Source organism: Macaca fascicularis, chromosome 1, assembly GCF_037993035.2.
Source record: "Macaca fascicularis isolate 582-1 chromosome 1, T2T-MFA8v1.1".
Classification (NCBI taxonomy): Eukaryota; Metazoa; Chordata; class Mammalia; order Primates; family Cercopithecidae; genus Macaca; species Macaca fascicularis.
In genome coordinates, this window is record NC_088375.1 from 7,355,947 (window position 1) to 7,372,529 (window position 16,583).

The 16,583-nt window shown below is 39.0% G+C and overlaps 1 protein-coding gene across 1 annotated transcript in view; it reads right to left on the minus strand.

The window, feature by feature from the left end:
- Nucleotides 1-7,873: 7,873 nt before the first annotated feature.
- The window catches only part of WDR64 (WD repeat domain 64), a 157,291-nt gene continuing 148,581 nt past the window's right edge, over nt 7,874-16,583 (minus strand). Inside the window, exons 25-27 of the mRNA XM_074037116.1 lie at nt 14,537-14,617; nt 13,467-13,580; nt 7,874-8,409 (exon numbers count right to left, since the gene is read on the minus strand). Of these exons, the coding sequence (XP_073893217.1) occupies nt 8,326-8,409; nt 13,467-13,580; nt 14,537-14,617 (279 nt within the window). The 3' untranslated portion in view covers nt 7,874-8,325. The remainder of the gene's footprint in view (nt 8,410-13,466; nt 13,581-14,536; nt 14,618-16,583) is intronic.

Genomic DNA, 16,583 nt, shown 5'->3' on the forward strand with positions numbered 1-16,583 from the left:
CTCCCCGCCACCACACAGGAAATGTGATTTTGTGAAATTTCCCCTCGTGATTGCAGTGTTCAGCTATTTGAGGATCATTGCCTTAGTTGATATGCAGAATCTATACAATTCTTATGTTTTTCTTATCTATTGATGCAAGAGGACATAATACTAACAACAACGTTAAGAATAATGATAATGGCAAGCACGTGACTAGTGCTTCCTATGGGTAGGGCACCGAGCATTTTTTATTTATTAACTCATTTAATCTTCACGACTGTGTACTAAGTACCACTCAAATGCCAAGAGGAATGAAATGTCACATGACATTTTTTGCCTGGCCCCAAACCAGTCCAGTTTAGGATATCACCAAGTCACTCTTTGGCAGCCTTCATCCTTCTCTTGTAGCTCATTATTTAGAAATAAAACACAAAATTAATAAGAGAAACTAGTCTATTTTTTTAAAGGTACAACATGCAGTAATTCTAAACATCAGGTCATGAGAGCCGTTTCGTTCTATTTTTAATGCTGTAACATGTAGTTTTGAGGGTTTTTTTAAAACTTTCATTGGTAAATATAGCATAGCTACAGATAATTGGAACAAAACATAGATGCAAAGCTTAATTTATCATCACCAAGGGAACATCACTGTAGCCATCAGCAAGTCAAGAAATAGAATGTTCCCCGTGGCCAGGAGGCCTCTTCCATGCCCCTTGTTTATCAGTCAGTTTCCATCAGAGGAAACGGTGAGGGCTGCTACAGAATGTGGGATTTCTTAAGAGAGTTTCACCTTACACAATCGTGGTGGCTTGGTGAACATATACAGCTGTTGCTTCTGGGTCTTATGCTGGCTCTGAAATGAGCAGGGCAGGCAATCTGGCCCAGAAGTTGGAAAAGCTAGAGAAGAAGGTCTGGGGTAGTTGTAAGAGCAGGGATTGCCTCATTCCCAGGTGATTCAGGAAATCGGGGACAACATCCACTAAATGCAATAGTACTTTGCACCTGCCTTTTGTGCACAAAAACATACAGCTGCTGTTTCACTTCTGCCTTCTGTGTTATACTCAGGTTCAGGTAGCCTATGCTAACTTAGAATTACATGGAAGAAAATTCTGGATAAAGTAGTTAGTTACAGCTAAGCTAAGTTGACACAGTACAAATCTACCATACCACCTCCCAATAACTACACTTTCCTTCTGCTGAAAAGAAAACCACTATCCCAATTCTTATTTATTATTATTATTATTATTTTTTGAGACAGCATTTCACTCTTGTCGCCCAGGCTGGAGTGCAATGGTGCAATCTCGGCTCACTGCAACCTCCGCCTCCCAGGTTCAAGTGATTCTCCTGCCTCAGCCTGGGATTACAGGCACCTGACACCATGTCTGGTTAATTTTTGTGTTTTTAGTAGAGATGGGGTTTCACCACATTGGCCAGGCTGGTCTCGAACTCCTGACGGGTGATCCACGCACCTCAGCCTCCCAAGGTGCTGGGATTACAGGCGTGAGCCACTGCGCCTGGCCTTATCCCAGTTCTTATGGAAACCACTTCCTTGTGGTTTCGTCCATCTCTCTCCTTCCTTCCTTCCTTCCTTCCTTCCTTCCTTCCTTCCTTCCTTCCTTCCTTCCTTCCTTCCTTCCTTCCTTCCTTCCTTCCCTCCCTCCCTTCATTCCTTACCTTCATTCCTTCCTTTCTCTCTCTCTTTCTTTCTCTCTCCCCCTCCCTCTCTCCCCCACCTTCTCTCTCTTTTCTTTTCTTTCTTCCTTCCTTCCTTTTCTTTCCTTTTCTTTCTTTCACAATGCATAATTATTTATTCCTAAACACTTTAGTTTAGTTTTCTATTTTTTAAAAAATTTAAGTGGAATCCTTTAGCTTGGGTTAATTTGTGTCTGCGTTCTGTTCAACACGGTATTTTTGAGATTTACCCATTTTTATGCATAATTAATTTATTCATTTTTATTGTATTCTGTAATATGAATATACCAAGAATGAATGTTTAGCCATTCCACAGCTGGTGGACATTGAGATTGTTTCCAGTTCTGAGCTGTTGTGAATAATGTAGCTAGAAACATTCTCTTACATGTCTCTTGGTATACATGTGCACATATTTCTGTTAGATATACACCTAGGAGTGGAACTGCTGAGTCGCAGAATGTTTGTTTGACAATGTTAGTAGATAATATCAAATTGTTTCCCAAAATGACTCAACCAATTTACAGGTCCGCCAGAAGTACACAAGAATTGCTGTTGTTGCACTTCCTTGCTGACATTTGGTATTGTTTGTCCTTTTAAATAATTCTGAGGGTTTTGTAGTGGTATAGTGTGTGTGTGTGTGTGTGTGTGTGTGTGTGTGTAGTTATTTTTTTTAACAGACTTTATTTTTTAGAACAATTTTAGTGCATAGCCTTTCCCAATATCAGCATCTTCTACCAGAGTGATACATTTGTTCCAAGTGATGAACCTACACTGACACGTCTTTATTATCCAAAGTCCATAGTCTCTATGTTGAGGTTCACACTTGGTGTTGTACATTCTGAATTTGGACATGTATGAAATATTTGTATTCACCATTGTAGCATGATGCAGAGTAGTTTCACTGCCCTAACAATCTGTGCTTCAGCTGTTCGTCACTCCCTCACTCCCTGACTTCTGGCTACCCTTGATCTTTTGACTGTTTCCATACTTTTGCCTTTTCCAGAATGCCAGATAGTTGGAATCGTACAGTGTGCAGCCTTTTCAGAGTGGCTTCTTTCACTTACTTATATGCATTTACATTTCCTCCTATCTTTTTATGGCTTGATAGTTCGTTTATTTTTAGTGGAGAATAATATTTCATTGTCTGGTTGTACTGGTTTATCTGTTCACCTACTGAAGGACATTTTCGTTGCTTCCAAATTATGGCAGTTATGGATAAAGCTGCTATAAACATCAACATGCAGGTTTTTGTGTGGGCATAAGTTTTCAGCTCTTTTGGGTAAATAACAAGAAGTGTAATTGCTGTATCATGTGGTGAGAGTATGTTTAGTTTTCTAAAAAACTGCCAAATCGTCTTCCAAAGTGGTTGTACCATTTTGCGTTCCTGGCAGCAATGAATCAGAGTTCTTGTTGCTTTACATCCCCACCAGCATTTGGTGGTATCAGTGTTCTGGATTTTGGTCCTTCCAATACATGTATAATGCTATCTCATTGTTTTAATTATTATTTCATTGATGACATACGATGTTGAGCATCTTTTCATTTGCTCGTTTGCCAACCATATATCTTCCTTGATGAGATGTCTGTTAAAGTCTTTGGCTCATTTTAAAATTGAGTTGTTTGTTTTCTTACTGTTGGGTTTTTTGTTTGTCTGTTTTGAGATGGAGTCTAACTCTGTCACCCAGGCTGGAATGCAGTAGTGCGATCTCAGCTCACTGCCACTGCAACCTCCGCCTCCCAGGTTCAAGTGATTCTCCTGCCTCAGCCTCCCAAGTAGCTGAGACTACAGGGATGCACCACCATGCCTGGCTAATTTTTGTATTTTTAGGAGAGATGGGGTTTCACCATGTTGACCAGGCTAGATTTGAACACTTGACCTCAGGTGAGCTGCCCACCTTGGCCTCCCAAAGTGCTGAGATTACAGGTGTGAGCCACCATGCCAAGCACACTGTAGAATTATATTATTTATATATATTTATTTTGAGACAGAGTCTTGCTTGGTTACCCAAGCTGGAGTGCAGCAGTGCAATCTTGGCTCACTGTCACTGCAGCCTGTGTCTTCCAGATTCAAGTAGTTCTCCTGCCTCAGCCTGCCGAGTAGCTGGGACTACAGGCATGTGTCACCATAACTGGTAATTTTTGTATTTTTAGTAGAGATAGGGTCACCATGTTGGCTAGGCTGGTCTCAAACTCCTGGCCTTAAGTGATCCATCCATCTTAGCCTCCCAAAGTGCTGGGATTACAGGCCTAAGCCACCATGACTGGCACTGTGGAGTTTTAATAGTTCTTCTTGTATATTACATAACAGTTCTTTATCAGAAGTGTCTTTTGCAAATATTTTCTCCCAGTCTTTGTCTTGTCTTTTCGTTCTCTTGACAGTGTCTCTTACAGAGCAGATAATTTTAATCTTAATGAAGTGCAGTTTACAAAGCCAGGCATGGTGGCTTATGCCTATAATCCTAGCACTTTGGGAGGCCAAGGCAGACAGATTGCCTGAGCTCAGGAGTTTGAGACCAGCCTGGGCAACGTGGCGAAACCCTGTCTCTACTAAAATGCAAAGAAGTAGCAGGGTGTGGTGGCATACGTCTATAGTCCCAGCTACTTAGGAGGCTGAGGCACAAGAATTGCTTGAACCCAGGAAGTGGAAGTTGCAGTGAGCCGAGATGGTGCCATTGCACTCCAGCCAGGCGACACATCAAGACTCTGTCTCCAAAAAAAAAAAAAAAAAATCTATTTATGAGGTACGGTTCATCAATTCCTTATTTCATAGATTGTGTCTTTGGTGTTGTATCTAAAACATCATTATCAAATTGAAGGAAATTTAAAATTTCTCCTGTTACCTTCTAGGAGTTTTACAGTTTTACATCTTACAATTAGGCTTATAATCCATTTTTAGCTAATTTTTGGGAAGGATGTAAGGTTGCATCTGAATTCATTTTTTGCGCGTGGATGTCCAGTTGTTCCAGCACTATGTGTGGAAGTCTATCTTTTTCTCCATTGTGTTATCTTTGCTTCTTTGTCAAAGATCAGTTGACTGTATTTATGTGGGTCTGGTTCTGGGCTCTCTATTCTGTCCCATTGATCTATTTCTTTTTTTTTTTTTTTTTTTTTTGAGACGGAGTCTCTGTCCCCCAGGCTGGAGTGCAGTGGCGCGATCTCCACTCACTGCAAGCTCTGCCTCCCGGGTTCACGCCATTCTCCTGCCTCAGCCTCCTGTGTAGCTGGGACTACAGGTGCCCGCCACCGCGCCCGGCTAATTTTTGTGTTTTTAGTAGAGATGGGGTTTCACCATGTTAGCCAGGATGGTCTCGATCTCCTGACCTCGTGATCCGCCCGTCTTGGCCTCGGCCTCTCAAAATGCTGGGATTACAGGCGTGAGCCACCGTGCCCGGCCTGATCTATTTCTTAAGTCTGTTGCCAGTACCACACTGTCTTGATCATGATAGCTTTATACTAAGTCTTGATATCAGTCCCCCAACTTCTTTCTTCTTCTTCAATATTGTGTTTTCTATTCTGTGTCTTTTCCTTCTCCATATTAGCTTTAGAACCAGTTTCTCAATATCCCTAGAGTAATTTTCTGGAGTTTTGGTTGGGATTGCATTGAATTTTTAGATCAAGTTGGGAAAAACTGACATCGTGATGATATTGAATCTTCTTACCCATGAACATGGACTATTTCTCCTTTATTTAGTTACTTGATTTCTTTCATCAGAGTTTTGGGGTTTTCCTCATATAGTTCTTCTACATATTTTGTTAGGTTTTTGCCTAAGTATCGTGTTTTTAATTTCAATTCCACGTGTTCATTGCTGGTAAATAGGGAAGCAATTGACTTTTGCGTATTAATCTTGTATCCTACAACCTTGGGTATAATTGATTATTAGTCCCAGGAGTTTGTTTTTGTTTTTTGTTGATTATTTAATCTAATATGGTTCTGATTAGCATTACCTTGATTATTGTTAAGAAAGTTGAGCACTTTTTAATACATGTATTGGCTATTTGTATAGCCTCTTCTCTGAAGTGTCAGTTCATGTTTTTTGTTTTTTGTTTTTTGGTTTTTTTTTGCCTATCCTAGTGGATTGCCTTGATTTTTCTTATTGATTTGTTGGAGTTCTTTATATATTTTAGATATAAGTCCTTTCTTTGTTACACGTAACAAAAATCTCTGCCATTCTACAGCTTGCCTTTTTTCTTTCTTAATAGTCTCTCTTTGGTAAACAGGAATTTTAAACTGTAATATAATTCAATTAACCTATCTTTCTTTTGTACTCAGTGGTTCAAGAGATATTGTTGCTTCTGTTTTTACCTTCTTGAAACCATCAGATCATTATGTGAAGAACTGTGGTCTCGCCTCTTTGTGTTTTTGTTTTGTGTTTGAGACAGGGTTTCGCTGACTCACTCAGGCTGGTATGCAGTGGTGCAATCTCAGCTCACTGCAGCCTTGACACCCCAGGCCCAAGTGATCCTCCCACCTCAGCATCTCCAGCAGCTGGAACTATAGGCCTGTGCCACAACACCAGGGTAATTTGTGTATTAACTGTAGAGACAGAGTTTTGCTATGTTGCCTAGGCTGGTCTCAAACTTCTGAGCTCGAGCGATCCTTCCACTACAGCCTCCCCAAGTTCTGGAATTACAGATGCGAGCACTGTAATCTGGCCCCTTGGCTCTTTGGAGAGGAGAGATCACACAGAAAGAGAAGTCCAGTCAGCAGTCAGCATCAAACACAAGGAGGCCATCTTAGACCATTTAGACACTCACTGCAGTTGTGTGAGTGGCACCAGGTGAGACCAGAAGAAATGCCCAGGTGGGGCCAACCCAAATTGCTAACCCACAGAGTTATGAGCAAATAAATGATTGCTGTTTCAAGCCACTCAATTTTTTTGATTGTTATGCACCAATACATGACTAGTATAGAAAGAACTTACATCTTTACAATATTGAATCCTCAAAGCCATGAACATAAATATACCTTTGCATTTAGATAGAATTCCTCAAAGTTTTCTCTAAAATGTTATATTGATTTCTTCATTAGACTTTTTCCCCTCCTCTCTTTTAATATGGAAAAAATGAAAACAGAGAATTTGAAAGAATTCCATAATGAATACCTATATTCCTATCACCTAGATTCCATAATTAATGTGGTTTTAGATATGCTCTAACACATATCCATCTATCAGCCCATCCCTCTATCCATTAGTTCATCTTATTTTTTTGATTCATTTCAAAGTAAGTTGAAGACACTAGTAATCCTATTAGCATGCATATCAATGAGAATATTAGTTTACAGTTCTTAATTTTTTGAAAAAATTCACATACAATGAAATGCGGAAATATCATTCAATAAATTTTGAAATGCACACCTAGCTGTATAACCCAAACATTATTAAAATGAAGAACATTACCATTCAACTCAGAAAGTTCTTTCGTACCCCTTCTAAATCTCTAAATCTGTCTGTGACATTTGCCCTCTCTCCCAGAGGCCAGCATTGTTTTAATTTTTTAAACTGAATATTAGTCTTCCCTGTTGTAGAATTTTATAAACATGGAATCATACAACATGTATTCTTTCTGAAAAGTTCTTTTGACTTAACATATTCTTGAGATTGGTCTGTGTTAATGCATGCATTAGCATTTTATTCCTTTTAATTGCTGAGGATTCCGTTGTCCTACCCTACCATAGTTTGTTTAGTCATTCTTCTGTTGTGGAAGCTAGGCCTTTTCCAATTTTGAGTTATTATTAATAAAACTGTTATAAAGACTCTTGTTTACTTTATTTTCTTAAAGTGTATTTTAATATTAATATGACTATATTGATTTTCTTAGGTTAGATTTTGCATCATCTATCTTTTTTCATTCTTTTAAGATTTTGGTGTCCTTGTATGTTAAATGTGTTTATTATAAACAACATTTAGTTGGGATTTTGTGTTTTAATCCATTCTGGCAACCTTTTAAATTTGCATACTTAACATATTAAAGGTTTCATAATTATTGATATATTTAAGGTTAAATCTACCATGTTACTATGCTTTTTCTATTTCTTGACCCATTTTTCTTCCTTTCTTTGCCACCTTTTATATTTATCTGGAGTCATGTCTGGACTACATGTGAATAAACTTAGGACATTTTCTTCCAGATAATATTTCTCTAAATGATGTTTGAAGATAATGTTTGAAGAAGACAAACATCTAGAGATCTGACTGGCGTATTTTTCTTTTTAATAATAATTCTCTTGGCACAACACATAGCATGACCTGAAAGTGTGTCTTACTGCACATGTCCTGACAGTCATTCTGGCTCTGGAGTAAGGTGACCGGTGGGAGGAAGTGGAAAGCTAAACATTGATAAGCATATGATTTTAGACCTACCAATGCGGTTGATTTCATTTGTTTTCTTATGTGTCAGTCTGCTGATAGTAAATGAGAAACACTGCCTAAACTTCTGGCTGCTTGCTCCTTGCTTGGTATTCAGGTCACCAGAACTCCCTAAAGAATCTTCCCCATCAGTAGGATGGCCTGACACCAGAAATGACTGGTGAATGACACCAGAAATGACAGCAGATAGTGTCTGCTGGTTTCTCCCTCTCATCCTGAAATAAAGAGAAGGTATCATCCAAACGTTGCCATTTTATGTGCAGCAGCCATTTCTGATTTTTTCTTCTTACTTGGGTATAGCTGGGAAGAAGGAAGAAGCCAGATTTATTTGTGGAACTAAATTTTTTTTCAAACTTCTTCTTCGTGATACCTGTGAAATAAAGAGCATGTCAGTTAGTAACTGGCATTGTACCGACAAACACAGTTTTCCAGAGCCAAGTCGTATTGCTTATTTACATAGAGATTTTAATCCTCCTAGAAAAAAATGAATAGTTATTTACTTAACAATCCTATGGGACTTCAGGATGAAAGTGTGTTAAAAGTAGGAGGTGGGGCTCCTGAAGGATGCGGTGGACAAGCCGAAGCTGAAGAGCTACTTAACTGGACAGTTAACCATTCTGGGACGCAGCTGCAGTGTGGAAGGGGTTGGGTCACAACAAAACAAGACTTGGTTAATTAATAATTAATATTGTGTATGTCCTGCCGAAGCAAGCACGATTAATAATTAATATTGTAGATTAATAACATCAGAGTCCATTGGCTCGTAGGAAAATAAAATCAAGTAATTATCAGTCACACAAATGAGGACTAAAAGGTTGGTTTTTGTTGTGTTCTACTTTGTTCTGAGACAGGGTCTTGCTCTGTCACCCAGGCTGGAGTGCAGTGGCACCATCACAGCTCACTGCAGCCTCAACCCCTGGGCTCAAGCAATCCTCCCATCTTAACCTCCCAAGTAACTGGGACCACAGGCATGTGTCACCGCATCCAGCTAATAAAAGTTTGTTTTGCATTGATTATTTTTGGAAGAAATAGGTATAAAATTTAAACTAATTTGGTTTAAAAATTCATATCAGTAATGTTCAACCAATATTCCTAATACATGTTAATTTGATTTTATGGTCTATGATGGGGAAGAAGAAAGAAAGAAGAAAAAGGGAAGAGGAGACGTAGAGAGTTATAAGGAAAGGGGGAAGAGTGAGCTCCTAAGGTCAATATTCAACCACTTACAGGGCCCAGGTTAATAAACAGCAACTCAAGCATCCTAGAGGCAGCCATTCTGAGATGAAACAACAGGCACTTCCTGCAGGCCAAACAGGACTGCCAGGACCACATGACGGGGGCTGATGGGACCAGCACACAAACACTTACAGTAGGATCCTTTAAGCTTGAACATTAACAGGTCACATGACCACTCCTCTTTCTCCCACAGACAAGGTAGGAGGCTTAGCTCCCTGATCAACCTGCTAAACCCCAGCAGAGGGAACTTCTCAGGCTGCACAGATCTTTCTTTTATTTTCTCTTTTTCTTTTTCTACTTGTTTTGAAAGCTAATTCACGCCTGTAGTCCCAGCTACTCGGGAGGCTGAGGCAGGAGAATGGCGTGAACCCGGGAGGCAGAGCTTGCAGTGAGCCGAGATCGCGCCACTGCACTCCAGCCTGGGCGACAGAGCGAGACTGCGTCTAAAAAAAAAACCCTAATCCACTATTTCATTCAGCAAATGTTTCTGCAGTGTCTCTTATGTTCTAGACATTGGCACTGCAGCAGAGAGTAAGTCAGGCAAAGTTTCTGCCTTCGTGGATCTTACATTCTAGTGGGATAAAGGCAATAAAAATGACTTTTTAGGGGAACAATGAAGCTGTATGAAACATACTTTTGGAAAAAATGAATTTTTATATGATATAATGTCATGTAGTGATCAGAGTTGTGAAAAAAATTAAATCAGTGAGGAGACTGAAAAAGATGGGAAGGGTGGGGCTCTCTAATGTTCATTAATTGTTAATTCTCATAAGGTTATTCTGACCAGGAGAGACCTAGCAGCTCACCCATCTCTGAATTATACTGCATTGCATTTAAGTGTCCAGGCTCTGAAGTTAAGTGACTGAGTTTATCCCAGCTCTATGACTTGCTTCTTTTGGAATCTCAGAGGAATCACTTATCCTCTGTGTTTCAGTTTTCTTAATTGTAACAGGAGGATGATCATTGCAACTATCTCAAAGTGTTATTGCAAAGATGAAATGAAAGAGGGCATAGCAAGTGCACAGTATCATACTGGGCAACATTGATTTGAAAACAAAGGTTTGCTGTTATCGTTAGAAATATTACTGAGTTATGGTTTATATATTCTTTTCACCTAAAATAAAATTGTGAGAATTTATCTGTTATTAAATACTTTTTTTTTTTTTTTTTTTTTTGAGACAGAGTTTTGTTCTGTCACCCAGGCTGAAATGCTTTGGCATGATCTTGGCTCACTGCAACGGTCACTTTCCAGGCTCAAGTGATCCTCTCACCTCAGCCTCCCAAGTAGCTGGGACTACAGGTGCACACCACCACACCCGGCTAATTTTTGTATTTCTTTTTCTGGAGAGACAAGGTCTCACTATGTTTCTGAGAGTGATCTCAAACTCCTGGATTCAATCAATCCAACTGCCTCAGCCTCCCAAAGTGCTGGGATTACAGGCATGAGCCATTGTGCCTGGCTTGTCATTAAATACTTTGGAAAAACTATGGAGTATGTTATCACATATACCATCTTTCACTTAGCCATTTTTGCATGATTGGACATGTTTCCACAATTTTGAAAATGGGTTACACTTTCCAAAGTTCACTTTCTTCCCTTCTCTTCCTACATTTAGACGGAAAAGGAAATATAAACTCATGTTCTGATTTATCTTTTGTTGTACCATGATTAATATTTTATAATGTGTTGTTTAATTCTAAAGAGATGTATACATGATTTAAAGAAGTTCACATTCAGAATTAGCATTTCTATATTTAAAAATAATAAGTCAAAAGAGACTAAGATATCTGTTATTGAACCTTTTACTCAAAGGACTTTCTTCCAACTGTACTTTAAGTTCCTTAATCTATAAATGGATTCCTGGTGCTCGGAACAGTGCAGGGGACATGATGAATATTTTAAGGTGTTCCATAAATATTTGTTTCATTGAAGTGAAATTTCTCCGCCTAAATTTCTGGGGTCGTTTTATGCCCACAATTTTGGAAGTGTTTTTATGAAAATAGGCATTTGGTGTCTAACTATTGGTTTTATTTCATCCCTTATTTTTCCATTTAGGCTCTTTGGAGTTCTAAAATTATAGACAGGTAGCATAGTGGTGCTTCAATCCATCCCAGTTTCCAGATTTTGTCATCTTACTAAGTGCACAATTTTTAACAGGGTCTTAATTTTATATTGGAAACCAATTTTGACGCCCGGACTTGACTATTTCCTTTAGTAAACCTGAAGAGAGTTTTATGTGAGGATTTTTCAATTTAAGCAAATTAAGGCATCTATTTTCTATAACCAAAGGAGGACATCTATTCCTTTTGTCTTTCCGGTGTGATCAACAATCTGTCAGAGTGATTAAGAGAAAATAAAGGATCTGTCAGAACATCAGGTTATTAGACATCTTAAAAATGTCTTTATGTTTGGATAATTTATCATTCTTTGTTATCTCTAATAAAATTGATTATAGTAGAGTCAAACTCTGGTTATTGGAGTGTAGATTAGTCTTCATGTAGATTAACTGTGAATAATTTTTAATTCCATATTGTTTTCCCCCAGTACCTAAGACATATTTAGCCATCTTCTTTCTGTCACTTAGTATTTACTTAAAGAATGTAAATTATATAACATCAGATGAGATAAAATTTAAGAGTGCAAATAGGCATAAAATACATGAATTATAAAACATAATGCATATATTCACAGAGTCGTGCAGGAAACAAATACAAATACTTTCTTTATTACCTTTTAGTTTTGGATTTTTTTTTTCATTTCCACGTCTCTAGACAAGGTTTTGGATTATTTATACAACTGTGTTTCGTCAGTTACATAAAACGATTAAAAGTAAATGATATTTTTTTTTTACCAGAAAACTCTTCTAATACCAAAAATTCTTACTCAAATAATTGTCAGAGTTGATTAACAGAAATTATTCATAGTCTCCTTAAGTGCACAAGCTAATAATATTATGGCAAATTTTCAATATTAAACAAAGCAGCTTTGAATATCATTGTTGTTGTTATCAGTATTTATCTATTACTGAATTAGGCACAATCAATAAAGGCCAACTCCTTTTTAATTTTAATCTGACTTCATAGAAAGGAGACTTATAAGAAATTACAATGTGCTATATCTTCCTCCTAATGTTTGTTCTATTTTAAAGACTGGATAAATGGCCACGGGTTAAGTTAGGCCCCTGAAAGCTTCTAGAACTAGTAGAAGAGTGATAGGTTATATAGTGATAGCAGTGTAGGCTATCATGGTTTAATTGAATGAGCATGGAATTTGGAGTCAAAAGTGGATCTCAGCTTATCACTTCATTTGTATGTGATCTTTGGTAAGGCACTTGACCTTACTTTAGACTCCATTTTTTCCCAGCTCTAAGAGAGTATAATATTTTCTTTGTACTTACTGTGAAAATCAAATAGATCATTTATGAAATCACTGCAAACTATAAAGCACTGCATGTTCGTTATTTTTATTAATACTTCAGAGAAATTCTTGCAGCTCAGACAGAAACTGATCAATGTCATGGCTTTACTCTGTAGGTGCAACCAAATTAAGACGCAGGGATGCTTACACAGCCCTCCTCTATGTCATGTCAAATCTCCTGGTTTCTAGAACAGCTCGGTGAATTTCAGTCATAAAGCTCTAGATAAGCTTCATTAGCTGAGGCTTATTGATCTTATTTGATTTTTCTCTCTCTCTATGTCCAGAAAATTCATGATTTTCATCTCACTGAGCTAAAACACACACATCTGGAATATTCATAAAAAGTATGAACTGAGGCTGGGATCAGTGCCTCACGCCTGTAATCGCAACACTTTGGGAGGCTGAGGTGGGTGGATCACCTGAGGTCAGGAGTTCGAGACCAGCCTGACCAACATGGAAAAACCCCGTCTCTACTAAAAAAAATACAAAATTAGCCGGACACAGTGGCACATGCCTGTAATCCCAGCTACTTGGGAGGCTGGGGCAGAAGAATCGCTTGAACCTGGGAGGCGGAGGTTGCGGTGAGCTGAGTTCGTGCCACTGTACTCCAGCCTGGGCAACAAGAGTGAAACTCCGCCTCAAAAAAAAAAATTATGAACTGAAATGATTTTAGGTTCAGAATGTTTCTGAAAGCAGAGACATATTTAAAAAAAAAAAAACAGAAATAGGATACACTGAAATTGGAGTTAACTGTGGAATTAGTACTAACTTACTTTTTCATGTTGAACATGACCTCCCTTCTTCTTTCCTGTAATGCCATCTGAAGAGTCCTTTTGGGCTTCTACACCAATCAGTGGAAGAAATCTCAGACTAGTGGGGCTTGATATCTGGAAGCCATAAATTAGTCAGTGAGACACACTCAAAGTGATGACTTCCGTAATATGATTTCAGGAATTGGGATGAGGAATGAGAAGGCTCAGCTGCTTCAAAATACACAGCCCCCTTCTTCCCAGTTGCTCAATATTAAACCTTTATTTTATTTTTTATTTTTAAAATAGAGACAGGGTCCCATTACGTTGCCCAGGCTGGTCTCGAATTTCTGGGCTCAAGCAATCTCCTTGCCTCTGCCTCCCAACATTCCGGGGTTACAGATGTGAGACACTGCATTCAGTCTACCCTTTAGAAATTCACTATTAAATCTTGATAGTTCAGCCTTTAGCATCATCTGTTAGCTTACGTGTGATACCTATCACAACATGTTCTTAGGAAAGATAACATTTAAGATGTAAGTTAATTTGAAATATTTGCTCTCTGGCTTATTATTTCTTGGGTTAATTAACTAGTTGTCTAACCAAGGTTACCTGGGATAGAGACTTAAAGGATGAGTAGGGATTTGGAGGGAAACAAGAAATGAATGAATCCTGGGCAGGGGGGCAGCACAGGCACAGTTTCAGAGGTGTGGGAGAGACCAGTGATGGTTAAGGCATGGAAAGTAATTTCATATGGTTGGAATATAGGCAGAGTATGAGGAGAAGGTGGTGAAAAAAGAGGGTGGATCCTGGAGGTTGTATAAGCCAAGCAAAGGCATTTGGATTTTACCCTGTAGTTGATGAGCCATCAGAGGAACGTTCAAAATAATCACCATGTGGTATGGCAGAGATAAGGGACCCGGTCATTGACACACACAGCCCAAGACTTTTCTGGGACTGCACATGATACATTTTTGGAGGCAACGGTCCACTTGACTGTATGATTTTCTCCAACCTTGCTTGGTAGCCCAGGAATGAGATGGCAGATTCCCTACTGTTCTGTGACCCCTCTATTCCTAGAAACTCCAACTCACCCTGTATATAGGCAGAGAGCCAAAAACAATCCCTGCCTCTCTGTTTTCAGTCACAAAACCTTCCAAGGGATATCTTCGAATCTGCAAAACAAAGGGATGAATGTTTAATGAAAGGGGCACATCCTATCACTGGTAAAATACCTGGGTTCAAATCCTGACTCTGTCACTTATTAGATGTGTGATCTTAGACAAGGGCGTTCCCTGTTACCTCGTTATGAGAATCAAATGAAATCATATGTAAAGTAAGGTGCTATTCAATTGTAAGGTTTAGTACCGCTGTATCATCATTCATGGTCACAATACATCAAAAAAGAAATTAACAGAAGAAGTGAATAGATAAATATTACATAATTCAGAATGAAAAGGAATGGGCAAAATAAGACTGCTGGTGAAAATCAGAGTCCTAAGGGAAAGGCATTTTAATTTAACTTTAGCATTCAACTTTTGTTGTTTTACCAACCAACTGAGGTAAAAAGAGAATAAAGCAGCCGGGCACAGTGGCTCATGCCTGGAATCCCAGCGCTTTCGGAGGCCAAGGTGGGCAGATCATGAGGTCAAAAGATCAAGACCATCCTGACCAACATGGTGAAACCCTGTCTCTACTAAAAATACAAAAATTAGCTGGGCGTGGTGGCATGCGCCTGTAGTCCCAGCTACTTGGGAGGCTGAGGCAGCAGAATCGCTTGAACATGGGTGGCGGAGGTTGCAATGAACTGAGATCACACCACTGCACTCCAGCCTGGGTAACAGAGTGAGACTCTGTCTCAAAAAAAAAAAAAAAAAAAGAGTAAAGCTTATGATATGTGGGGCATTCAATTATTTCATTTCAAGGGCTCTAAAATCCATTATAAAGATTTCTCCAAATTTAATGTTTCAGTTAAGTTACTTAAAAAATGATTTCTTATCTCTAAATTGAAAGAGAATGTTAAAAGTGAATTCCAGTCTTTATTTCTAGGTTGTACTATTTTAGGCCTATTCAACAAAATTGAGTATCTGTTACAGGCTATGCATGTATCTTTGCTCATAAAAAGCTTATGATTTAGTGGTAGGGATGGGAAGTAGAGGTAATTATACAAATAATTCCTTTTTTTTTTTTCTTGAGAAAGAGTTTTGCTCTTGTTGTCCAGGCTGGAGTGCAATGGTGCAACCTCGGCTCACTACAACCTCTGCCTCCTGAGTTCAAGGGATTCTCCTGCCTCAGCCTCCCGAGTAGCTAGGATTACAGGCGGCCGCCACTATGCCCAGCTAATTTTTGTGTTTGTAGTGGAGACAGGTTTCACCATGGTGGCCAGGCTGGTCTCAAACTCCTGACCTCAGGTGATCCACCTGTCTCAGCCTCCCAAAGTGTTGAGATTACAGGCATGAGCCACTGCACCCAGCTGAATAATTCTATCTTTGTTTTTTTTTTTTTTTGAGACGGAGTCTCGCTCTGTCACCCAGGCTGGAGTGCAGTGGCAGGATCTTGGCTCACTGCAAGCTCCACCTCCTGGGTTCACGCCATTCTCCTGCCTCAGCCTCCCAAGTAGCTGGGACTACAGGCGCCCGCCACCACACCCGGCTAATTTTTTGTGTTTTTAGTAGAGACGGGGTTTCACTGAGTTAGCCAGGATGGGAATAATTCTATCTTAATGTAGAACACGATGATAGAACATGTTATGAGACATGAAGCAGGGAGACATGGGGCCTTTGGTGAAAGTGGAACTAATGTTTATTGAGAAACTAAAATGTACCTAGTATGTATTTTCTCATTTAATTCTCACAAAAACCCTTTGAAGGATTTTCAGATGAGGAAAGAAAGAAGGAACTTATCTAAAATTAAATCTAAGTCTGTTAGACTCCACATCCTGTGGCTTCCCTCCTTATCACCCTGTCTTGAGGGAAAAGAAGGTACCACAGCTCCATTTGGACAGAAAGGTAAAGCTTTAGAAAATTGTTTCATTTGAAAAGAATTGAAGATTAAATATTTATTAAATGTGAGGTAGATACTGTTAAAAAATAATGACATACTGAACATTCAGTGGACGCTTGTGGATCTGCTGTCTGTTTT